This window comes from Stenella coeruleoalba, assembly GCF_951394435.1.
Source record: "Stenella coeruleoalba genome assembly, chromosome: 9".
NCBI classification, from domain to species: Eukaryota; Metazoa; Chordata; class Mammalia; order Artiodactyla; family Delphinidae; genus Stenella; species Stenella coeruleoalba.
The window spans coordinates 51099217-51124703 of record NC_137155.1 but is presented as its reverse complement, the minus strand read 5'-3'; the positions used below and the strand labels follow the sequence as shown (position 1 = coordinate 51124703).

The 25487-nt window shown below is 38.6% G+C and overlaps 1 protein-coding gene across 10 annotated transcripts in view; it reads left to right on the top strand.

Annotated features, from left to right (window-relative positions):
- CDK14 (cyclin dependent kinase 14) overlaps positions 1 to 25487 on the top strand; it is a 591667-nt gene that overhangs the window by 147425 nt on the left and 418755 nt on the right. For all 10 annotated transcript variants that reach the window (XR_013829689.1, XM_079931296.1, XM_079931294.1 and 7 more), the window contains one exon: positions 20413 to 20507. Coding sequence is in view for 9 of the 10 variants with exons in the window: in XM_079931296.1 (XP_079787422.1) it covers positions 20413 to 20507 (95 nt within the window). In the remaining variant the exon portion in view is untranslated. The remainder of the gene's footprint in view (positions 1 to 20412; positions 20508 to 25487) is intronic.

Sequence of the window (25487 nt, the reverse complement as noted above, 5' to 3'; positions counted from 1 at the left end):
TCTCCATTGTCCTGATCCAATCTGGACTGGTTGATCTCCAAATTGCTGTCAGGAGACGTCCCTTCATTCCTCCAAAGCTGATGGACCAATCTAGTTTTGAGGATAGGTAAGCCTAGCTGCAGTTTGTTTCCTGAGATGATCAAGATGGGGCTCAATGCCTTTTTTATGCTTCATTTTTTTGTTCAGTCTTACTGTTCATCCTGGTTTTCATTATGCTTGATGTCCTAATTCTGAGCCTCTCAAGTTCAACCTCTTCAGAGAATAAACCTCTGCTGGGATCAGGGATAGGCAGACACCTGACTGGGAGAGTCTAGGGGAAAGGACCTGTTCCTTAAATCCACTCTAACTTATCATTTTGGTTTTAGCCCCTCCTTAAAGTTCAACTTCCAATTCTTGAGTGTTTCTGGGATTCTGAAGTATGAATTGACTTAGTTCTTACTGGTTTCTACCTTTAGTCATCATCCTTGTCAGTGACCTCCTGTCCATTTGTTTCCCATCTCAAAATTTTTGTTTGTATCTTGTCTTCAGTCTTCTCCTTATTCATTTTATTTGCCCTTCTGAGTTATAACTTAGTACTGTCATTTTAGTACAGATTGGTAAGGGGGAGAGATAAATACTTGTATTCAAGCCACCATGTTGAACTGGAAATGTCCACTGTTTCTCTCCTATCATATTAACTTCCTTTAGATCCTCTTTCCTGAGAGTTTCTTATTGGGTTTACCCTTTTCTGATCCAATCTGGGATGTCTGTCTTGTATATCAGGGCGCTTATATTATTTTGTGTGGAAAGTGCTTTGCTTCTTTTCATTTTGGGAACTTTTGCTTCCATTCAGTATGCCCTGGAAAAAGGTCTTTGCTCTTTCCTGATCAAGCTGGAAATAGTTTCTTTTTCTCTTTTAGCACGATGCTACAGTATTCTGTTTTATTCTGAGTCCTTTCTGTCTACTGCCTTTTTGTTCTCTCCCCTATTGCAGTGACGGGGGAGGGGGGGATTTTATTATACTCTTTTTCATGGAAAGACTATTTTCCTTTCGATTCCTCATTGGGCTGAAAATGGACGTGGTTACACTTCTTGTGCAACACCATTTTACATCCTGTCCAGCAGTGTATGGGTTTGATCATTTCATACTCAGTGGCATGAGAGTTTTATGACATAGGTTTTGTTATTTTTAAAGATTTTTTAAAGGCTGATAAGCATCAAAGGAAACCCTTTACCTAAGGGCAACCAGGATTAATGTTATAGCTTTATTTTATTGTTATTTCTTTGAAAGTATTAGTTATCTTGAATAGGCTCCAAGAGTACAGTTGAGAAGGAAGGAGAAGATGAGTAGCAGTGTGGCAATCCGGCCCCTGTTTTGGTGAGGAACTCAGGGTAGTCACTCTTGTTTCTTGGAATGCTGTGGTAGGAACTACTGTACAATATCACATCTTCCCAACTGTGTGTACATCTCTCTGCTGTTCACATACTGGTCGTGTCTATGTGAGGAGTCATGCCTCAAATCAAGGAATCAAGAGTGCCTTGGCCTCAGTGACTATCACAATCATCTGGACTTCCTGATTTTGTCCAGACGGTGGCACTTCAAAATTCAGGCAGAATGTAAAGAATGTGATTTTATTTAAATTGGTATATTTCAAGAGGTGTTTGACAGATCCTATTTGTTTCAGATGATTTTTGAGTGCCTACTCTTCCTGGGCCTAGTCCCTGGGTCATAATTAGCACTGTCACTGACAGGACAGGCTTTTGCTCCCCTTTTCCTACCATCTCCTCCGACTCAGCTGTGCCCTTCAACAGCGAGAACTATGGGCAGTGCTGTAGGAGAGTCTCGCCTGTCTTGCTGGCCCAATTTAGAAGGGATTTCATTGAGCTGTGCTTCAAGAGACCATATTTTCAGAAATTCAGGTTTAGATTAAGGTCCTCTATACATTCTGTAAATTTCTCCAAATTTACCTCTCTTCCTTACCAAAAAAAAATCTTCCTTACCAAAAAAAAATGCATCCCATGACAGTCAGGCTCAATTTGGAGAGAGAGGAGGATGGTGCGGACTTGAAAATGAGAGGCCCGCTTCAGTCCTCAGATGCTCATCCTTGGGGATCTCATTTTGGCATTGCTTCCTTCTTGTGGGGACTAGCCGCTTGTCAGGTTGTTAGCATGTGTGGTGGTTGGGTCTCTCCCTCTGTCTAGATCTAGATCTATTTTGTAACCAAGTTATCCATCAACTATGAATTATCTCGGTGTGGCTGTGTCTAAAAGGGTTAGAAATGCAGGATGATAGAGCCTGTTGTGAAGATCAAAGGCAGAAGAAAAATTAGCCCAGGAAGGTTTGACTTCAAAAATCCTTGTTGTTTGATGAGGTCAGATAGTTCTGACTGAATCCTTCCCACCTTACCCTCACACCCACTCTCACAATTATTAGTATAATGTGATAGAGAAGTGGTTCTTACTTGTGGTTTTCCTACAATTCAGGGGGTCATCAACAATCTTAAGTAAGGGGTTATGTATGAAGGTTAAAGTAAATTTTCAATGAATTCAGTGTAAAACTGTTGACATTCTTGTAACCATATCATGGTATCATTATAGTGAACACTGAAGTATACTCATGCAGTTTATAAAAATTGACTAAAAAACCCCATCCTTGTTTCTAGGAGTGGGGTTTCAGTGGACGATAGACAAGCATGACTTAATAACTCCTCCATTTGGGTGGGAGTTAGGTCTCCATGGAAAGCGTCTGCCAATGTAGTAGTGGTAAAGAAAATATGTTCTCAATTCCAATCAACTTGGCTTGAATTGTAACTCTGCCATTAGCTGTAGGATCTTAGATGAGTAACTTTACTTCTCCAGTCTTAAATTCTTCATGTTCAAATAGGAACACTAATAGAACCAACCTTAGGGTGGTGTTATAGGGATTAAACTTAGGTGATGTATTTAAAGTGATAAACTCAAAGCATGGAACACAGTAAACACTTGATATTAGCTGGTTGTTTCTGTTGATTGCACAAACAATGAATTGGAGCACGCCAGGAGCATCTCCTTCAGGGCAGGGTGACAAACACCATTCAGCTGGAATATTATCTTGGCTTTTTCATTATCCATGCCAATGTTCCCCTCCACTGGTCCAGACAATTGACAGTTCTCTGTACCTTTATTCTGTTAAAAAAAATGTATTAACATTATCTCACTAAATTCTACATCTTCTTGCAGTTAGTGTCTGTTAATAATTGCTGATTAGCCCTCTGTATTTCCATTTCTCTAAAGTGCTGTCTCAAACCTGCAGTCTAAGTAGGGAAGTGGTAAGCAGAGAATAGTGGCTCCATAAATCTGTTTCCCATCCATGCATGCACCTGACATCAAAGAGCCAAAGATAATGTTAGGGTTGACTACCTATTGGCTTGATCTAGCATCTTTAGTTAAATGTGATGATTTAATAAAGTTGCAAGAAAAAAGAAAGGCAAACCAAAGGCCTGCACTTCAATTATCAAACAAAATAGGACCTCTCCTTCTGAATTATTCTTAGTCATTTGATTGGAAGGATTTTATTATTGGCCTCTTTAAACACTTGGCATTTAGCTTCCTTATTTATATGCATAATAATTACAGATCAGAACATTTCTGTGTATTTAAAATAGGAGGTGAACTTTACAAGAATCTAACTCTTAAAGCGCAGACTATCTCATAGACATGTCCTGTTCCATAGACCCATTCTTTCATTGACTAGAATAACTTTCAGAGAGGCATTACATGTGTGTGATTCTTCTTATTTTACAGATCTGTAACTTACAGTATATTTCCACAGTGTGTACATATCAGTTTCAAAGGCAGATCACATTGACTGTTTTTCCACTAAATGAGACAAAATATTAATTTTCTGCCATCACATTGTTAATAGGATGTACTTTAACGATGGCAGTTAATACCTCCAAATCATTCAGTTAGATGCCATTAGCATCTCTTTATTTTTCTAGTGGATAAATGGGATATATTCTAAAAAAGAGTATTATCCTTGCTTTTCTAATTTCCTCAATTCAGTTTCTTCAGGTAGTAATTTTAGTATGGTCTAAGTCTTAAAATGATTACATACGCTTATATAAGGCAGTTTACGAAGAGTAAAATATATCATTTTTAGAAAATTATTTGTGCCTTTCTAGGAAGAGAAAATAATAACTTCCTAATCTATTACCAATTTTGTGTGATTGTGTCTTGTCCTTGCTGTAAATACGCATTAGCAGTTTATCTTCTAATAAGACTAAACAGGTCATTTTCTGCTGCTGCTTTTTTTCTTTAATTTAGATTGAATTTATTCTTAAAGGAGCACAAAAGCAAACATACAGACTTCTCATTATGATTTTAAATAATTTAGAATGGAACTGTGAACACAATATTTTCCCCATTGAAGATCATTTTATACTGAAGTTTAATATAGGTTTAAAAATTTCTATTTAAAACTTGGGCTCAGGAGGGTGATGGTAAAGTGCGACATTCACAAGCTGTTTCTTGGTGATGAAAAATGCATGAGAACGTAACCCACACAGGACTAGTCAGGCTCTTTTGAATGTAGTTTTCCATTAAGTTTTACTTGATTCAACTCAACACATGGTTGGTACTTCACAAGTTTCTTGAAGAAAAGAATAGGTAGTCCATTGTCTATTAATTCCTTCCTACAGTGTCCCTTGTTGTTCTTTTTCTAGCTGCAGTTAAATGTCTAAAATCATAATGCTTTCAACCTTTCTTCTCTTCTAGTATGTGCACATTTATTTAAATTTTATTTTATGTATTGATTTAGCTGCATCCCATGGGTCTTAAAATGTCATGTCCTCAGTGCCACATATTTATTTATGAATTTTCAATTTTGATTTTCTTTTTAACCCATATGGCTAGACTATTTAGTTTTCCTTTTATTCTTAATTTTTAATTTATTGCATTGTGTTCAGAAAAAGTAACTTGAAATGTTTCTTCAGTTTTGAATATTGAGGTTTTTTTGGTGGCCTAATCTATGGCCATTTTTTGTGAATGTTTAATGTGTACTTGAAAAGAATATATATTAATATACGTATTAGGTTAAAATATTAATTCTACTATTCAAGCCCATATATCTCACTTATCGGTCATTTGCTTGCTCTGTTGATGTCTGAGTGATGTATGCCTGTCTCCCATTATCACTGTGGATTTGACAATTTCTCATTTTATTGCTACCAGCATTTGTTTCATACACCACAAAACTATGTTGTTTGGCTCATACTAGTTTGTGATTATTAAATTTCTTGGTGGATTTTAATGGGCTGTACTAATTTAATCTATTTGCTGTTTTGTAAATTCTGTCTTCTCTGCCATCAGTATTGCTATAATGCGTGATTTCGCAAAAATACTTTTTTTGCTATATTTTCCCTTTTATTTTCAGATTTACTCTTTTGTCTTAATTTTTTTTTTGTCTCTTCTCAATAGCGCATTGCTAGATGTTCTTTGTCTTTCCAATCTGAGAACTTTATATTAATAGAGAAATTTTAAAATTTATTGTAAGCATTGATATATTTGGACTTAACTTCCTTATTTTGTGATTTTCTACTTTATATGCTTTCTTACTGAGTATGCCCCTTCTCTAACTCTCCCATCCCTTACCATCTTCCCCCTTCTTCCTTGCACTTTTCCATTCTTTCCTTCCTTAATTTGTTTGGGATTTGTACATCATATTTATTCTAGTAATTACCTTTTAAGTGTTAAGAAATACACTAAAATTTATGAATGTGGAGTTAATCAGTATCTGCAGTCTGTCCTTAACAATCCAATAAATCCCAACATGCTTTTATTCTCTTTTTCTACTGTTATTTGCCTTCCTGCACTTCACCCATCACTCCAACTATATCTTATATTGAGATAAAATGGAATTTTATACCTATTTTCTTCCTGTAGGTGGTAAAACTGCAACGTTCCCATCCCAAATGAGGAACTATCTTGAGTATTAGTAATCCAAAACCATTTTCCCTTTTCATTTTAAAAGTATTGCTTAGTTGTCTTTTTTTCAGCCATTGTTGTGTATAAAAATATTATGCTTGTTGAATACTTTTTCTGTTTAGATGTAACCTCTCCCTAGAGCTTTCTGGGAAAATTCTGTTCAACCATTGAACTTTTTCCTTTTTCAGCTATGTACGTTCTTTTAGTCACTGACCATACATGTTTTATTTCGCTGATGAAATATTTAATCTCTAAATCTCTGTTTCTTTTCAAAGGATGTAATATCTTCTTAAGTCTCTAAGATACTGGCTATTGGGCTTCCCTGGTGGCACAGTGGTTGAGAGTCCACCTGCCAATGCAAGGTACACGGGTTTGTGCCCCGGTCCAGGAAGATCCCACATGCCGTGGAGCGGCTGGACCCATGAGCCATGGCCGCTGAGCCTGCGCGTCCGGAGCCTGTGCTCCACAATGGGAGAGGCCACAACAGTGAGAGGCCCACGTACCGCAAAAAAAAAAAAAAACACTGGTTATTTTTATTCAAAGTTATTATTACTTTTGCAGTGTCAACTCTCTTACCAGGGTTTAACTCATTTGCCCATTGAATTTTAAAATTAATTAATTAATTAATTTTGGCTGCGTTGGGTCTTCATTGCTGCGCACTGGCTTTCTCTAGTTGCAGCGAGCAGGAGCTGCTCTTAGTTGCTGTGTGCAGGCTTCTCATTGTGGTGGCTTTGCGTGTTGTGGAGCATGGGCTCTAGTCGCACAGGCTTCAGTAGTTGTGGTGCACGGGCTTGGTAGTTGTGGCTCGTGGGCTCTAGAGCACATGCTCAGTTGTCGTGGCTCACGAGCTTAGTTGCTCGGCGGCATGTGGGGTCCTCCCGGACCAGGGCTCAGACTTGAGTCCCCTGCATCGGCAGGCAGATTCTTAACGACTGCGCCACCAGGGAAGTCCCTGAATTTTTTTTTTTTTAATAGAGTATGGTTGCTTTACAATGTTGTGTTAGACTCCACTGCACAACAAAATGAATCAGCCATACACATAAAGATATCCCCTCCCTTTTGGACCTCCCTCCCATTTAGGTTACCACAGTGTGCTAGGTGAGTTCCCTGTGCTATACAGCATGTTTCCATCAGTTGTCCATTTTATACATAGTGTCAATAATGTATATGTGTCAATCCCAGCCTCCCAATGCCTCCCACCCCACCATTTCCCCCCTTGGTATATACATTTACATATACATATACATTTGTTCTCTACGTCTCTGTCTCTTTGCTTTGCAACTTAGATCATCTATAACATTTTTCTACATTCCACATGTACGCGTTATCATATAATATTTGCTTTTCTCTTTCTGACTTACTTCACTCTGTATGACACTCTCTAGGTCCATCCACGTCTCACAAATGACCCAGTTTCATGGCCTTTGTTTTTTAGAGTTAGGATATACCTGATATCTTTATTTATTTATTTTTTAAAGATCTTTATTGGAGTATAATTACTTTACAGTGGTGTGTTAGTTTCTGCTGTATAACAAAGTGAATCACGTATACATATATATATATATCTCCCCATATCTCCTCCCTCTTGTGTCTCCCTCCCACTCTCCCTATCCAACCCCTCTAGGTGGACACAACGCACTGAGCTGATCTCCCTGTGCTATGCGGCTGCTTCCCATTAGCTATCTAGTTTATATTTGGTAGTGTATATGTGTCCATGCGTCTCACATGTGTCCATGTGTCTCACTTCATCCCATCTTACACTTCCCCCTACCCGTGTCCTCAAGTCCATTCTCTAAGTCTGCATTTTTATTCCTGTCCTGCCCCGAGGTTCTTCAGAACCATTTTTTTCTTTTTTTAGATTCCATATATATGTGTTAGTGTATGGTAGTTGTTTTACTCTTTCTGACTTGACTTCACTCTGTATGACAGTCTCCAGCTCCATCCAACTCACTACAAATAACTCAATTTCATTTCTTTTTATGGCTGAGTAATATTCCATTGTATATATGTGCCACATCTTCTTTATCCATTCATCTGTCGTTGGACACTTAGGTTGCTTCCATGTCTTGGCTATTGTAAACAGAGCTGCAAAGAACATTGTGGCACATGACTCTTTTTGAATTATAGTTTCCTTAGGGTATATACCCAGTAGTGGGATTGCTGCGTGATATGGTAGTTCTATTTTTAGTTTTTTTAAGTGTTTTTTTTTTTTTTTTGCGGTACCCGGGCCTCTCACTGCTGTGGCCTCTCCCGTTGCGGAGCACAGGCTCCGGATGCGCAGGCTCAGCGGCCATGGCTCACGGGCCCAGCCGCTCCACGGCATGTGGGATCTTCCCGGACTGGGGCACGAACCCGTATCCCCTGCATTGGCAGGCGGACTCTCAACCACTGCACCACCAGCGAAGCCCTATTTTTAGTTTTTTAAGGAATCTCCATACTGTTTTCCATAGTGGCTGTATCAATTTACATTCCCACCAACAGTGCAAGAGGGTTGCCTTTTCTCCACACCCTCTCCAACATTTTTTGTTTGTAGATTTTTTGATGATGGCCATTCAGATCGGTGTGAGGTGATACCTCATTGTATTTTTGATTTGCATTTCTCTAATTGTTAGTGATGTTGAGCATCCTTTCATGTGTTTGTTGGCAATCTGTATATCTTCTTTGGAGAAATGTCTACTTAGGTCTTCTGCCCATTTTTGGATTGGGTTGTTTCTTGTTTTGATATTGAGCTGCATGAGCTGCTTGTATATTTTGGAGTTTAATCCTTTGTCAGTTGCTTCGTTTGCAAATGTTTTCTCCCATTCTGAGAGTTGTCTTTTCGTCTTGTTTATGGTTTCCTTTGCTGTGAAAAACCTTTTAAGTTTCATCAGGTCCCATGTGTTTGTTTTTGTTTTTATTTCCATTTCTCTAGGAAGTGGGTCAAAAAGGATCTTGCTGTGATTTATGTCATAGAGTGTTCTGCCTATGTTTTCCTCTAAGAGTTTGATGGTGTCTGGCCTTACATTTAGGTCTTTAATCCATTTTGAGTTTATTTTTGTGTATGGTGTTAGCGAGTGTTCTAATTTCATTCTTTTACATGTAGCTGTCCAGTTTTCCCAGCACCACTTATTGAAGAGGCTGTCTTTTCTCCATTGTATATTCTTGCCTCCGTTATCAAAAATAAGGTGACCATATCTGTGTGGGTTTATCTCTAGGCTTTCTATCCTGTTCCATTGATCTATATTTCTGTTTTTGTGCCAGTAGCATACTGTCTTGATTATTGTAGCTTTGTCGTATAGTCTGAAGTCCGGGAGCCTGATTCCTCCAGCTCCGTTTTGCTTTCTCAAGATTGCTTTGGTTATTCGGGGTCCTTTGTGTTTCCATACAAATTGTGAAAATTTTTGTTCTAGTTCTGTGAAAAATGCCATTGGTAGTTTGATAGGGATTGCATTGAATGTGTAGATTGCTTTGGGTAGTATAGTCATTTTCACAGTGTTGCTTCTTCCAGTGCAAAAACATGGTGTATCTCTCCATCTGTTTGTATCATCTTTAATTTCTTTATCAGTGTCTTATAGTTTTCTGCATACAGGTCTTTTGTCTCCTTAGGTAGGTTTATTCCTAGGTATTTTATTCTTTTTGTTGCAATGGTAAATGGGAGTGTTTCCTTAATTTCTCTTTCAGATTTTTCATCACTAGTGTACAGGAGTGCAAGAGATTTCTGTACATTAATTTTGTATCCTGCTACTTTACCAAATTCATTGATTAACTCTCGTAGTTTTCTGGTGGCATCTTTAGGATTCTCTATGTATAGTATCATGTCATCTGCAAACAGTGACAGTTTTACTTCTTCTTTTCTGATTTGGATTCCTTTTATTTCCTTTCTTCTCTGACTGCTGTGGCTAAAACTTCCAACACTATGTTGAATAATAGTGGTGAGAGTGAGCAACCTTGTTTTGTTCCTGATCTTAGTGGAAATGGTTTCAGTTTTTCACCATTGAGAACGATGTTGGCTGTGGATGTGTCATATGTGGCCTTTATTATGTTGAGGTAGGTTACCTCTATGCCTACTTTCTGGAAGGTTTTTATCATAAATGGGTGTTGAATTTTGTCAAAAGCTACATTTTGGAAGTGTTTGAGAAGGATAGGTGTAAGCTCTTCTCTAAGTGTTTGATAGAATTTGCCTGTAAAGCCATCTGGTCCTGGGCTTTTTTTGTTTGAAGATTTTAAATCACAGTTTCAATTTTAGTGCTTGTGATTGGTCTGTTTATATTTTGTATTTTTTCCTGGTTCAGTTTCGGAAGGTTGTGCTTTTCTAAGAATTTGTCCATTTCTTCCAGGTTGTCCATTTTATTGGATATGGTTGCTTGTATTAATCTCTCATGATCCTTTGTATTTCTGCAGTGTCAGTTGTTACTTCTCTGTTTTCATTTCTAATTCTATTAATTAATTTATTTTATTTTTGCTGTGTTTGGTCTTCGTTTCTGTGTGAGGGCTTTCTCTAGGTGTGGCAAGCAGGAGCCACTCTTCATTGCAGTGCGCGGGCCTCTCACTATCACGGCCTCTCTTGTTACGGAGCACAGGCTCCAGACGTGCAGGCTCAGTAGTTGCGGCTCATGGGCCTAGTTGCTCCGCGGCATGTGGGATCTTCCCAGACCAGGGCTCAAACCCGTGTCCCCTGCATTAGCAGGCAGATTCTCAACCACTGCACCACCAGGGAAGCCCCTCTAATTCTATTGATTTGCGTCTTCTCCCTTTTTTTCTTGATGAGTCTGGCTAATGGTTTATCAATTTTGTTTATATGCTTTTGTTTATTTGCTTTTAAGTTTCATTAGGTCCCATTTGTTTATTTTTGTTTTAATTTTCATTACTCCCGGAGGTTGGTCAAAAAAGGTGTTGCTGTGGTTTATGTCAAAAAGTGTTCTGCCTACTTTTTCCTCTAAGAGTCTTGTAGTGTCTGGTCTTACATTTAGGTCTTTAATCCATTTTGAGTTTATTTTTGTGAATGGTGTTAGGGAGTGTCCTAATTTCATTCTTTTACATGTAGCTGTCCAGTTTTCCCAGAACCACTCATTGAAGAGGCTGTCTTTGTCCATTGTATATTTTTGCCTCTTTTGTCATAGATTAGGTGACCATAGGTGCGAGAGTTTATCTCTTTGTCCATTGAATTTTATACTTTTCTTTCAAGTTGTTCGTGTTCCTGAAATGATTCGTGATTTTTGCTTGTGTACTCATTTTTGTATTTTAGAATTTCTATCAGCTAATTCTGTTTTCTGTAAATTGTCTCTAGTGATTGTGTGAGAGAGGCAGGGATTGTAGTTTGGGGATGGGATATGTCATCCTTTCTCTGGTATTGGCTACTTGAGTCCTTGCTCTGCCCTTCTAGCCTGAATACCTACATTCTCTGCTGTCTCCTCTTCACAAGTTCCTGCAGTTTGCTTGGGAGGACATCATGTGTTCTCCTGAGTTGATAAGTCTCATATTTACCTAGAGACTCCTGCTTCTTTTATCTGTACTAGTCTTCCCCTACATGTTAGGGCTTTAAATTCCCCCATTCTTTTCTCTGAAGTTTTCATTCTGATTACTTTTTATCTTTTAGAATTCCTCTAAATATCTGGTTAGATATTGACACTCTTTTGTTTCACATTCCTATTCCTAATTTATTATTTTTGAAAAATATCTTTTCATTCACTATGTGGCATTGGGCGGGGGGCGGGGGGACGAAGGTAAGCAGCATTGCTCAATTTGCCAAATAGAATCCTTATAAACCATGGGAGTCAGATGCATTGTGAGTATGTTGTGTTTTTTCGTAAGTGGTATAAGAGCTCAGGGTCAAGAATAGTGTACTATAAACTTTCTGCAAGGAGTTCTTTCCTTAAGTTTCTAAAATTGGTTTCTCACGGAGCATCATAAGCATTAGTAACTTTTTATAAATATAGTTATAACTGTGATTACATAATCCTTTAAAAATGTTATTAATTCCTTATACAATTATCATTTTTAATATGCTTTGATATTATCTTTTTATAGTGACATTAAAATAATAGGCAATTTGTCCTCATGGAGGACAATACTCCCTTTTTCTTGCTCTCTGGTGAACGTTGGGATGGGAGTTTAGCACAGCAAGAGTTATGAGACCACTCACTCTTAGCACTTCTGTGGTCATGATGGAATGTACAGTTTCTTAAGGAAGAGGGATTTTGTTGCAGCTTAAGGATTGGTGTATGTAAGCATAAGAGAGTTTCTTTTGTATTAATTAGTGTTATCTGAATATTTTGATTATTTGTTTGCATTACTGCTAAAAGGTAACAGAGGAGTAACTTTGTATGACTGAATTTTATAGTCATGATTTACGACAGGGGTCAGGTAAATATTTTCAGCTTTGTTGGCTATATGATCTCTGTTGCAAGTATAATTTTGTTGTAGCTTGAAAGTTGTAAATGAATGAGTGTGACTGTGTTCCAGTAAACTTCAGGACACTAAAACTTGTTTTTCATATAATTTTCACATGCTATGAAATTTTATTCTTTTTTAGATATCCCCCCATTAAAAAAATATAAAAACCTTTCTAAGTTTATGGGATATATGAACATCGGTAGTGGCTGGTTTCCAGCCCCTAATTTAGACTGTATAATAACATGGAAAATATTTATAATATATTGAGTTAATAAATAGCAGGTTACAAAACACTATCTGTAGTGTAGTCCCATTTATGTTAAAAAGCAATCACCAGTATACAGATAGCAGTAGAAGAAGAGCTATCAAATATTAATTGTGGCTCCCTGTTGGTGATTAGATTATGGGTAAAGTTAAACTTCTATACTGTGTTCATTTGCATTTTCTGAGTTTTGTACCCTGAATATTTATTATGTTGTTTTTAAAAATAAACATTCTTGTATCAGAAAAAAGTTATTTAAAAACTGACAGAATCTACATTTTCAGCAAAATTGGGTTATTCATTGTTTTTTGGGTTTTTTTTTAAACATCTTTATTGGTGTGTAATTGCTTTACAATGGTGTGTTAGTTTCTGCTTTATAACAAAGTGAGTCAGTTATACATATACATATGTTCCCATATCTCTTCCCTCTTGTGTCTCCCTCCCTCCCACCCCTCCAGGCGATCACAAAGCACCCACCTGATCTCCCTGTGCTATGCGGCTGCTTCCCACTAGCTATCTACCTTACATTTGGTAGTGTATATATGTCCATGCCTCTCTCTCGCTTTGTCACAGCTCACCCTTCCCCCTCCCCATATCCTCAAGTCCGTTCTCTAGTAGGACTGTGTCTTCATTCCTGTCTTACCCCTAGGTTCGTCATGACATTTTTTTTTCTTAAATTCCATATATATGTGTTAGCATACGGTATTTGTCTTTTTCTTTCTGACTTACTTCACTCTGTATGACAGACTCTAGGTCTATCCACCTCATTACAAATAGCTCAATTTCGTTTCTTTTTATGGCTGAGTAATATTCCATTGTATATATGTGCCACATCTTCTTTATGCATTCATCTGATGATGGACACTTAGGTTGTTTCCATCTCCGGGCTATTGTAAATAGAGCTGCAATGAACATTTTGGTACATGACTCTTTTTAAATTATGGTTTTCTCAGGGTATATGCCCAGTAGTGGGATTGCTGCGTCATATGGTAGTTCTATTTGTAGTTTTTGAAGGAACCTCCATACTGTTCTCCATAGTGGCTGTACCAATTCACATTCCCACCAGCAGTGCAAGAGGGTTCCCTTTTCTCCACACCCTCTCCAGTATTTATTGTTTCTAGATTTTTTGATGATGGCCATTCTAACTGGTGTGAGATGATATCTCATTGTAGTTTTGATTTGCATTTCTCTAATAATTAATGATGTTGAGCATTCTTTCATGTGTTTGTTGGCAGTCTGTATATCTTCTTTGGAGAAATGTCTGTTTAGGTCTTCTGCCCATTTTTGGATTGGGTTGTTTGTTTTTTTGTTATTGAACTGCATGAGCTGCTTATAAATTTTGGAGATTAATCCTTTGTCAGTTGCTTCATTTGCAAATAATTGTCTCCCATTCTGAGGGTTGTCTTTTCGTCTTATTTATGGTTTCCTTTGCTGTGCAAAAGCTTTGAAGTTTCATTAGGTCCCATTTGTTTATTTTTGTTTTTATTTCCATTTCTCTAGGAGGGGGTCAAAAAGGATCTTGCTGTGATTTATGTCATAGAGTGTTCTGCCTATGTTTTCCTCTAAGAGTTTGATAGAGTCTGGCCTTACATTTAGGTCTTTAATCCATTTTGAGCTTATTTTTGTGTATGGTGTTAGGGAGTGATCTAACCTCATTCTTTTACATGTAGCTGTCCAGTTTTCCCAGCACCACTTACTGAAGAGGCTGTCCTTTCTCCACTGTACATTCCTGCCTCCTTTATCAAAGATAAGGTGACCATATGTGCGTGGGTTTATCTCTAGGCTTTCTATCCTGTTCCATTGATCTATCTTTCTGTTTTTGTGCCAGTACCATACTGTCTTGCTTACTGTAGCTTTATAATATAGTCTGAAGTCAGGGAGCCTGATTCCTCCAGCTCCATTTTTCGTTCTCAAGATTGCTTTGGCTATTCGGGGTCTTTTGTGTATCCATACAAATTGTGAGATTTTTTGTTCTAGTTCTGTAAAAAATGCCAGTGGTAGTTTGATAGGGATTGCATTGAATCTGTAGATTGCTTTGGGTAGTAGAGTCATTTTCACAATGTTGATTCTTCCAATCCAAGAACATGGTATATCTCTCCATCTATTTGTATCACCTTTAATTTCTTTCATCAGTGTCTTATAATTTTCTGCATACAGGTCTTTTTGTCTCCTTAGGTAGCTTTATTCCTAGTATCTTATTCTTTTTGTTGCAATGGTAAATGGGAGTGTTTTCTTGATTTCACTTTCAGATTTTTCATCATTAGTGTATAGGAATGCCAGAGATTTCTGTGCATTAATTTTGTATCCTGCAACTTTACCAAATTCAGTGATTAGCTCTAGTAGTTTTCTGGTAGCATCTTTAGGATTCTCTATGTATAGTATCATGTCATCTGCAAACAGTGACAGCTGTACTTCTTCTTTTCCGATTTGGATTCCTTTTATTTCCTTTTCTTCTCTGATTGCTGTGGCTAAAACATCCAAAACTATATTGAATAAGAGTGGTGAGAGTGGGCAACCTTGTCTTGTTCCTGATCTTAGTGGAAATGCTTTCAGTTTTTCACCGTTGAGGACGATGTTGGCTGTGGCTTTGTCATATATTGCCTTTATTGTGTTGAGAAAAGTTCCCTCTCTGCCTACTTTCTGCAGGGTTTTTATCGTACATGGGTGTTGAATTTTGTCAAAAGTTTTCTCTGCATCTATTGAGATGATAATATGGTTTTTCTCCTTCAATTTGTTAATGTGGTGTATCACATTGATTGATTTGCGTATATTGAAGAATCCTTGCATTCCCGGAATAAACCCTACTTGATCATGGTGTATGATCCTTTTAATGTGCTGTTGTATTCTGTTTGCTAGTACTTTTTTGAGGATTTTTGCATCTATGTTCATTGGTGATATTGGCCTGTAGTTTTCTTTCTTTGTGACATCCTTGTCTGGGTTTGGTATCAAGGTGATGGTGACCTCGTAGAATGAATTTGGGAGTTTTCCTCCCTCTGCTATATTTTGGAAGAGTTTGAGAAGGATAGGTGTTAGTTCTTCTCTAAATGTTTGATAGAATTCGCCTGCGAAGCCATCTGGTCCTGGGCTTTTGTTTTTTGGAAGATTTTTAATCACAGTTTCAATTACAGTGCTTGTTGATTGGTCTGTTCATATTTTCTATTTCTACCTGATTCAGTTTTGGCAGGTTGTGCATTTCTAAGAATTTGTCCACTTCTTCCAGGTTGTCCATTTTATTGGCATATAGTTGCTTGTAGTAATCTCTCATGATCTTTTGTATATCTGCAGTGTCAGTTGTTACTTCTCCTTTTTCATTTCTAATTCTGTTGATTTGAGTTTTTTCCCTTTTTTTCTTGATGAGTCTGGCCAGTGGTTTATCTATTTTGTTTATCTTCTCAAAGAACCAGTTTTTAGTTTTATTGATCTTTGCTATCGTTTCCTTCATTTCTTTTTCATTTATTTCTGATCTGATTTTTATGATTTCTTCCCTTCTGCTAACTTTGCGGGTTTTTTTGTTCTTCTTTCTCTAATTGCTTTAGGTGCAAGGTTAGGTTGTTTATTCGAGATGTTTCCTGTTTCTTAAGTTGGGCTTGTATTGCTATAAACTTCTCTCTTAGAACTGTTTTTGTTGCATCCCATAGGTTTGGGGTTGTCATGTCTCCATTGTCATTTGTTTCTAGGTATTTTTTAATTTCCTCTTTGATTTCTTCAGTGATCACTTCGTTATTAGGTAGTGTTTTGTTTAGCCTCCATGTGTTTGTATTTTGTACATATCTTTTTCTGTAATTGATATGTAGTCTCATAGCGTTGTGGGCGGAAAAGATACTTGATACAATTTCAATTTTCTTAAATTTACCAAGGCTTGATTTGTGACCCAAGATATGATCTATCCTGGAGAATGTTCCATGAGCACTTGAGAAAACTGTGTATTCTGTTGTTTTTGGATGGAATGTCCTATAAATATCAATTAAATCCATCTTGTTTAATGTAGCATTTAAAGCTTGTGTTTCCTTATTTATTTTCATTTTGGATGATCTGTCCATTGGTGAAAGTGGGGTGTTAAAGTCCCCTACTATGAATGTGTTACTGTCGATTTCCCCTTTTATGGCTGTTAGTATTTGCCTTATGTATTGAGGTGCTCCTATGTTGGGTGCATAAATATTTACAATTGTTATATCTTCTTCTTGGATCGATCCCTTGATCATTATGTAGTGTCCTTCTTTGTCTCTTCTAATAGTCTTTATTTTAAAGTCTATTTTTGTCTGATATGAAAATCGCTACTCTAGCTTTCTTTTGTTTTCCATTTGCATGGAATATCTTTTTCCATCCCGTTACCTTCAGTTAGTATGTGTCTCTAGGTCTGAAGTGGGTCTCTTTTAGACAGCATATATATGGGTCTTGTTTTTGTATCCATTCAGCCAGTCTGTGTCTTTTGGTGGGAGCATTTAGTCCATTTACATTTAAGGTAATTATCAATACGTATGTTCCTTTTCCCATTTTCTTAATTTGTTTTGGGTTCGTTATTGTAGGTCTTTTCCTTCTCTTGTGTTTCTTGCCTAGAGAAGTTCCTTTAGCATTTGTTGTAATGCTGGTTTGGTGGTGCTGAACTGTCTCAGCTTTTGCTTGTCTGTAAAGGTTTTAATTTCTCCATCAAATCTGAATGAAATCCTTGCTGGGTAGAGTAATCTTGGTTGCAGGTTTATCTCCTTCATTAATTTAAATATGTCCTTCCACTCCCTTATGGCTTGCAGAGTTTCTGCTGAAAGATCAGCTGTTAACCCTATGGGGATTCCCTTGTGTGTTATTTGTTGTTTTTCCCTTGCTACTTTTAATATGCTTTCTTTGTATTTAATTTTTGACAGTTTGATTAATATGTGTCTTGGCGTATTTCTCCTTGGATTTATCCTGTATGGGACTTTCTGTGCTTCCTGGACTTGATTAACTATTTCCTTTCCCATATTAGGCAAGTTTTCAACTATAATCTCTTCAAATATTGTCTCAGTCCCTTTCTTTTTCTCTTCTTCTTCTGGAACCCCTATAATTCGAATGTTGGTGCGTTTGATGTTGTACCAGAGGTCTCTGAGATTGTCCTCAGTTCTTTTCATTCTTTTTTCTTTATTCTGGTGTGCAGTAATTATTTCCACTATTTTATCTTCCAAGTCACTTATCCGTTCTTCTGCCTCAGTTATTCTGCTATTGATCCCACCTAGAGTATTTTTCATTTAATTTATTGTGTTGTTCATTACTGTTTGTTTCATCTTTAGTTCTTCTAGGTCCTTGTTAAATGTTTCTTGCATTTTGTCTATTCTATTTCCAAGATTTTGGATCATCTTTACTATCATTATTTTGAATTCTTTTTTAGGTAGACTCCCTATTTCCTCTTCATTTGTTAGGTCTGGTGGGTTTTTATCTTGCTCCTTCATCTGCGGTGTGTTTTTCTGTCTTCCCATTTTGCTTATCTTACTGTGTTTGAGGTCTCCTTTTTGCAGGCTGCAGGTTCCTAGTTCCCTTTGTTTTTGGTGTCTGTCCCTAGTGGCTAAGGTTGGTTCAGTGGGTTGTGTAGGCTTTGTGGTGGAGGGGACTAGTGCCTGTGTTCTGGTGGATGAGGCTGGATCTTGTCTCTCTGGTGGGCAGGTCCACGTCTGGTGGTGTGTTTTGGGGTGTCTGTGGACTTATTATGATTTTAGGCAGCCTCTCTGCTAATGGGTGGGGTTGTGTTCCTGTTTTGCTAGTTGTTTGACATAGGGTGTCCAGCACTGTAGCTTGCTGGTCGTTGAGTGAAGCTGGGTTCTGGCGTTCAGATGGAGATCTCTGGGAGATTTTTGCTGTTTGATATTATGTGGAAATGGGAGGTTTCTTGTGGAGCAGTGTCCTGAAGTTGGCTCTCCCACGTCAGAGGCACAGCACTGACTTCTGGCTGCAGCACCAAGAGCCTGTCATCCACGTGGCTCAGAATAAAAGGGAGAAAAAGTAGAGAGAAAGAATTAGTAGAAGTAGGAAGAAAGAAAGAAAGAAAGAAGGAAGGAAGGAAGGAAGAAAGAAGAAGGAAAGAAAGAAAGGAGGACGGGAGGGAGTGACAGTGGGAGGAAGGCAGGAAGGAAGGAAAAAAGAAAGAAAGAAGGAAGATAAAGTAAAATAAAGTAAAATATAATAGAGTTATTAAATTAAAAAATAATTATTAAGAAAAAAATTTAAAAAAAATGGACGGATAGAATCTTTGGACAAATGGTGGAAGCAAAGCTATACAGACGAAATCTCACACAGAAGCATACACATACACACTGACAAAAAGAGGAAAAGGCGAAAAAAGCATAAATCTTGCTCTCAAAGTCCCCCTCCTCAATTTGGGATGATTTGTTGTCTAAAGGAGGGAAGGAAGGAAAGAAAGAAAGAAGATAAAGTAAAATAAAGTTATTAAAATTAATTATTAAGAAAAAAAACGGACGGGTAGAACCCTAGGACAAATGGTGGAAGCAAAGCTATACAGACAAAATCTCACACAGAAGCATACACATACACACTCCGAAAAATAGGAAAAGGAGAAAAAATAATTAATCTTGCTCTCGGAGTCCACCTCAGTTTGGGATGATTCGTTGTCTATTCAGGTATTCCACAGATGCAGGGCACATTAAGTTGATTGTGGAGCTTTAATCCGCTGCTTCTGAGGCTGCTGGGAGAGATTTCCCTTTCTCTTCTTTGTTCGCACAGCTCCCAGGGGCTCATCTTTGGATTGGGCCCCGCCTCTGCGTTCAGGTCGCTGGAGGGCGTCTGTTCTTCGCTCAGACAGGACGGGGTTAAAGGAGCCGCTGATTAGGAGGCTCTGGCTCACTCAGGCCAGGGGTGGGGGTGGTGGTGGGAGGGGCACGGAGTGCGGGGCGGGCCTGCGCGTCAGAGGCCGGCGCGATGTTGCACCAACCTGAGGCGCGCCGTGCGTTCTCCCGGGGAAGTTGTCCCTGGATCCCAGGAACCTGGCAGTGGCGGGTTGCACACGCTCCCTGGAAGGGGGATGTGGATAGTGACCTGTGCTCGCACAGAGTCCCCTTGCTGGCGGCAGCAGCAGCCTTAATGTCTCTCGCCCGTCTCTGGGTCCGTGCTTTTAGCCGCGGCTCGCGCCTGTCTCTGGAGTTCCTTTAAGCAGCGCTCTCAATCCTGTCTCCTCGCGCACCAGGAAACAAAGAAGGAAGAAAAAGTCTCTTGCCTCTTCCGCGGCTCCAGACCTTTTCCCGGACTCCCTCCGGGCTAGCCGTGGTGCACTAACCCCTTCAGGCTGTGTTCACGCCGCCAAACCCAGTCCTCTCCCTGCGCTCTGAACAAAGCCGGAGCCTCAGCTCGCAGCCCCGCCCGCCCCAGCGGGTGAGCAGACAAGCCTCTCGGGCTGGTGAGTGCTGGTCGGCATTGATCCTCTGTGCGGGAATCTTTCCGCTTTGCCCTCCGCACCCCTGTTGCTGTGCTCTCCTCCGCGGCTCCGAAGCTTTCCCCCTCCGCCACCCGCAGTCTCCGCCCGCGAAGGGGCTTCCTAGTGTGTGGAAACTTTTCGGCCTTCACTGCTCCCTCCCACTGGTGCAGGTCCCATCCCTATTCTTTTGTCTCTGTTCTTTCTTTTGCCCTGCCCAGGTACGTGGGGAGTTTCTTGCCTTTTGGGAGGTCTGAGGTCTTCTGCCAGCGTTCAGTAGGTGTTGTGTAGGAGTTGTTCCAAGTGTAGATGTATTTCTGGTGTATCTGTGGGGAGGAAGGTGATCTCTGCGTCTTACTCTTCCGCCATCTTCCCCTTGTACCCCCTATTCATTGTTAATTAGTCTGATACAATCTATTTTGTTTACCCTCTGCTTCATTTTTAGCCAACAAGTCCCAAATTTGGAAAAGCTGACTCATATGAAAAACTGGAAAAACTAGGAGAAGGATCTTATGCTACAGTATACAAAGGAAAAAGCAAGTAAGTTCATAAATTTTTGAATATTTCACATGTAAAATATACCTGTTCTCTTACTAGTAAGTAACAGTATGTTTAAATAATTTTTATTTAATACACAATAGATTTTCCTCCCTCAGGTTTTTTGTTGTTATCGTTGTTGTCATTGTTTTAACAGTTGTAAAAGAATTGCTTTTCTCCGTGAGCAAACAGTTTTGCAGACCTGTCCAATTTATCTTTTCTGTCCTTCCTCTCTTCCAACTTTGTTTTCTCTTTCTCTCATTGGAACCCTCAAATGAGAATTCATTTCCAGGTGAATGATGTGATTAATTTTCATGGAGGTTTAGCATTTGCTTAAGAATAAGACTACTGATTTGACAAAGCCAAATGTATTGATTATTCCTGACATCTTTTTAACTTGAGCTTTTACTCCATCTTTCAGAAGTCACTTAATTAAACAAACTGCAAACTCTTTCTTCCTGTGTCCTTTGGCGTCATGCCGCATATATTTCCACACAGAGAAACAACTCTTCCCCCCTTTGTCCTCTTCCCCCACATTCTCTCAGGGTCAGGGCACAGATTTGGGTTCTTAAAAAGCTTGCCCCTATATGTTTCTGATAGGCCTCCTCCCTCTCCCATATTGAATAAGAGCACAGATTTGGTGGCATGTAGCTTGTAGAAACTTTTAATACTCTTCCTGAAATAACTACAGGAGACAAAAGCCTCATTTTACCTTAATAACAGTACCAAGCAGTGTTGAGAAATTTTTTTCTAAACTATCCTTGTTATTGTCTCCCTTTTAAGTCATTGTGTAAGATAGGAAATTCTAACTAATTACTCAGCAGTAATTGAATTACTAACTAAGCTAAGTAATTAAAGAGAGAAGACAATTCTCTGAAGGATCATTTTAAACACATAATTGGAAATTTTGACTATGTGCTTATTTAGGTATTCTTTGGCTTTTCTGGAATGCAGTCTTATACCTTTGTTCGTAGTTTTCAAGTTAAGATGAAGCAATATTCCTGATAAAGGAAGATATGTAAGTAAGGAAATTCAGAAATGCTGTAGATCAAAATTGAGTATTAATTTTGACTCTTAGACATTTGCCCAAAAAAAAGCCTTTAAAAAATTTGAATAGAAGAAAAATATGATGGGGAAGGAAAAAAAAAATCTAGAGGGCTGTTAATGACTTCACTGTGTCTCTTAAGCATTATGGAATGTCATGGTAATGGCATAAATGGTTGAGTTAATTTCAATAGTGGTGGTGTCCCAAGTTTTTGTATTTTGTCCTAAGGAAAAATAGTACTCTACTGTGTAAAAATTACTTGAACCTTTCATGTTAATAAGGTGAAGATAACTACACTGGATTAAGCAATTACTTTGTGTAAAATATGTTGTATTCATTGTCTCATTTATTCTTCACAATACTCTATAAGAAAGGTCCCATTTTTATATTATTATAATCTCTGCTGGACCAGACATCTTGGTGCTTAGAGAAATTTAGTCACTTGTCCAAGTCAGTACAGGTTATTAGTGACAGAACTTGTCTTGGCTCATGTCTTTATGGTTTGAGGTCATCTTTTCCTAACTATTTTACATACTGCTTCCACAGGATAAGGCCTTCTTGGAAAGACTTGGTCCTTGTTGAGTATTCCAGATGGTTCTCCCAGATGCTCTGATTTGTTTTAATGGTGGATCAAACAGAAGCAAACGTACTATTTCATTATAAGGAAACAAACCAGTCATTTTGAAGTGCCTTCCCACCAGAGATATGCTCAGCTAATTTCCAGATGCAAGATAATAACTATTAAATGTTTAACTTTAAGATTTATGACAAAATCTTGAAAGATAGTTGAAACATTCTCCATTTATTATGCCCAAATAAAAGAAAGACTGCAATCTTTGAGAAGGATAGTTCTGGACAGTTAATACTTTTCACTCCATCAGGTCTCAATGTATCTTGTCAGCATTTCTCAAGCAGTTTAAATCTTGCTGGTCACATGTACTATTTAATTTCCTCCAGCTGGAGATGAAAGCCATTGACCACTCACCTGCTTTAGGAGATGGCAGGCTGCTTGTGCTTATTTGCTTTATGGTGGCAAGGTCAGGCCAAAGAACAACAGTTACGTGCCATCTAGCAACATTAAGAGAGCTGAATTTGGTGTGTCTCCTAAAGCACTATGTAATTTAAAGAGTCAACTGAATGTTAGGATCCCTGTTCCAGTACGCCTCACCACTTTCCCATAGCTGTCTGCATCCCTGCCTCCATCTTTAAACGTTATATTTAGCATCTACCCCAAGAGCAGCTATCGTTATCTTGCAACAAAGCTGCATGGCATTTGTAGAGATACCCATGATACTCAGTTGGTGAGCATTTTATATACATGTGTATTGAATTACAGGTGTCAAGTTTGGATTTTGCAATAAACCTCATTGTATTCGTTTGCTAGGACTGCTAAAACAAATACCATAGAGTGGGTGGCTAAAACAACAGAAATTTATCATCCCTTAGTTCTGGAGGCTAGATCTAAGATCAAGGTATTGGCAGAGTTGGTTTCTTTCTGAGGGTTGGTCCTGTAAGGGAGAATCTGTTCCATGCCTCTCTCCTAGCTTCTGCAGTGTGCTGGCAACCTTTGGCATTCCTGGCTCGTAGATGCATCACCCTGATGTCTGCCTTTATGGTCACATGGTGTTCTCTCTCTTGGTGTGTTTGTCTCCACATCCAAATTTCCCCTTTTTATAAGACTACTAGTCATTTTGGATTAGGGCCCACTGTAATGACCTCACTTTAGCTTGATTACTTCTATAAAGACCCTATTTCCAAATAAGGTCACATTCTGAGGTTTTAGGGGTTAGAACTTCAACATTTCTTTTTTGGAGGATACAGTTCAATCTATAACACTCATTAATTTCAAACCTCACTAATTTGGCATTGTGTTCATGATAATATTCTTCTTCTTCTCCATTTATGATATATGTAAGTCGTCTTTTATTTCATGGTTCAAATATATGAGCAAAGGATATCCCCCCATCAAAAGATTTGTGTAATTGTTGACTTTGATACTGTTGCTGTCAGCCATTGTTTAGAAACCTGAGAAGAAGTACAAAGACTTTTTATTACTCTTGAATTCTCTTGAGTTTCTTATTCCTGTAGGGATACATAGGTTGGGGAGAAGTTGACTGAGATTCCTGTACTGTGTAGCCCTCTTGGTAATGAGCTTGCCTCTGAAGAATGTGGCTGGTTAACTGCAACCATTTCAACATACAACACTCACAAATAAGTTTTCCTATTTAAAAAAAAAAAGCTTTGAACTTCCCACGGTTTTATATTTGAGTAGAGATTTGTTTTGTTTTGTTTTGAAACCAGTGTTCTCCAGCTTCTTAATACTTTCTTTGTGCATGTGTGTGTTTCTGTCTGGGGAAGGGAGGCAGTTTATCATCACTCTTGCTACTAATCTTTATCCTAGTTTGATTTCCTGGTTATGTTCTCTATTCTAAATCCCTGTAGCATTTAATTTAGGATTTTAAAAAATCATGCAGTGTATAATATGCTACATTTTAAAACGTGGCATTTAAAAATGTCTTTAGTTCAGCCCCTTGAAATCATCTGTTTCCCAAGGACATTTGTATCAATACATTAAGAGACTGGTTAACAGTTTTTTAGCTTATTTAATTAATGACGAGTGTTTGTTATGTTGTTTTTATGCCCCTTCTATGCTGTAGGTGAAAAAGAGGGAATTTAGATACAGATTCTGCCCTCAGGAAACTTAACAGTCTGGACGGGAGACGGTCCCTATATGTAAAGAACTCTGAGTTAGAACGTAGTGTATTCTATATAAGATAGAATGCAGTAAGAAAGGCCCAGGTAAAATGCTGTGGGGTTTCAAAAGGAAGGAAGAGAAGATGAGGTTGAATAAAGTATTTTAAATGTGTGCTCTCCAGTGGTGACTGAATTCACAGCCTAATGTGCTTTTAAATCAAGCCTCCCTCATCACTGTGTATATTTGTAGGACTCCTTGGGAGGGTTCCCTTTTGGGACTTGGTCCTCTAACCACGTATAATGAAATTTTCACCAGACTCTTCACAAAATCTGTTAAAGCCTGAGGGCCTTAAACTAAAATTAATTATTTATTTGAATTATTGTGCAAATTTTGATAAAAGCGAAAGTGTTATGTTTGAGTGTTCAAGTGGGATTGGCATTAGACAGTATAATTTGGACAGGTTGGTGGGTTGTTTATATGTGAGCACCCACGGATGCCTGGCTGTTGTAGATAAGAGCTATGAGCACCAGCCACCTCAACTCCCAACCTTGGAGTACGGTGGGACCTGTGTGTTCCTCAGGGCACTGGGATCTGCAGTTGGAGTGCACCCGAGTTCCCCCCGACCCCATGCCTGAACCCCCAGTTCTCCCGGGTTCCACACCCTTCCCCGAGTGGTGAGAATCTATAAACCTTTACTCTTGCCTGGGACAGACTCCTCTCTTTTCCTTCCTACTGTAAAGGATCGTGAGGCTGTAGCTGCTTGCTTTTGCCTTTCTCATGCTTCTAGTGTCATTTACAGAAAGAAAAAGTTTGCTCTTTGTTCCGTCTCTGTAATTAGAGTATTGGACTTACTCAGACTAAGTCTTCCCACAGATGATCCTGATTTCTGGTCATTTTTTCCTGCTTATCTTCAGTTTCTGTTGAGGTGAAGATGCCAAAACCTTACTCCTGCGGGAGCCCGCTAAACAGAGGAGCCGGCCCAAACTGGTCTGTGCCAGCTGTAAATTGTTATCTCAGGTCCATAAGAACAATGGAGGAATTTGGTCACTTTATGTAACACGAGATTTATGTGATTGAAAATGCCAGTCTTCTTTTAGCATTTCATTCTGCCAGTGTGTGCTGAATCATTGAACTTGAATTCAACGACCTCATAAATTGAGAGACTAGGCCAAACCAAGACTGAAATACACTAAATACATTTCAAAGAGCTCTTCAAAGTCGCCTGAGAAATAGGAGGAAGAAA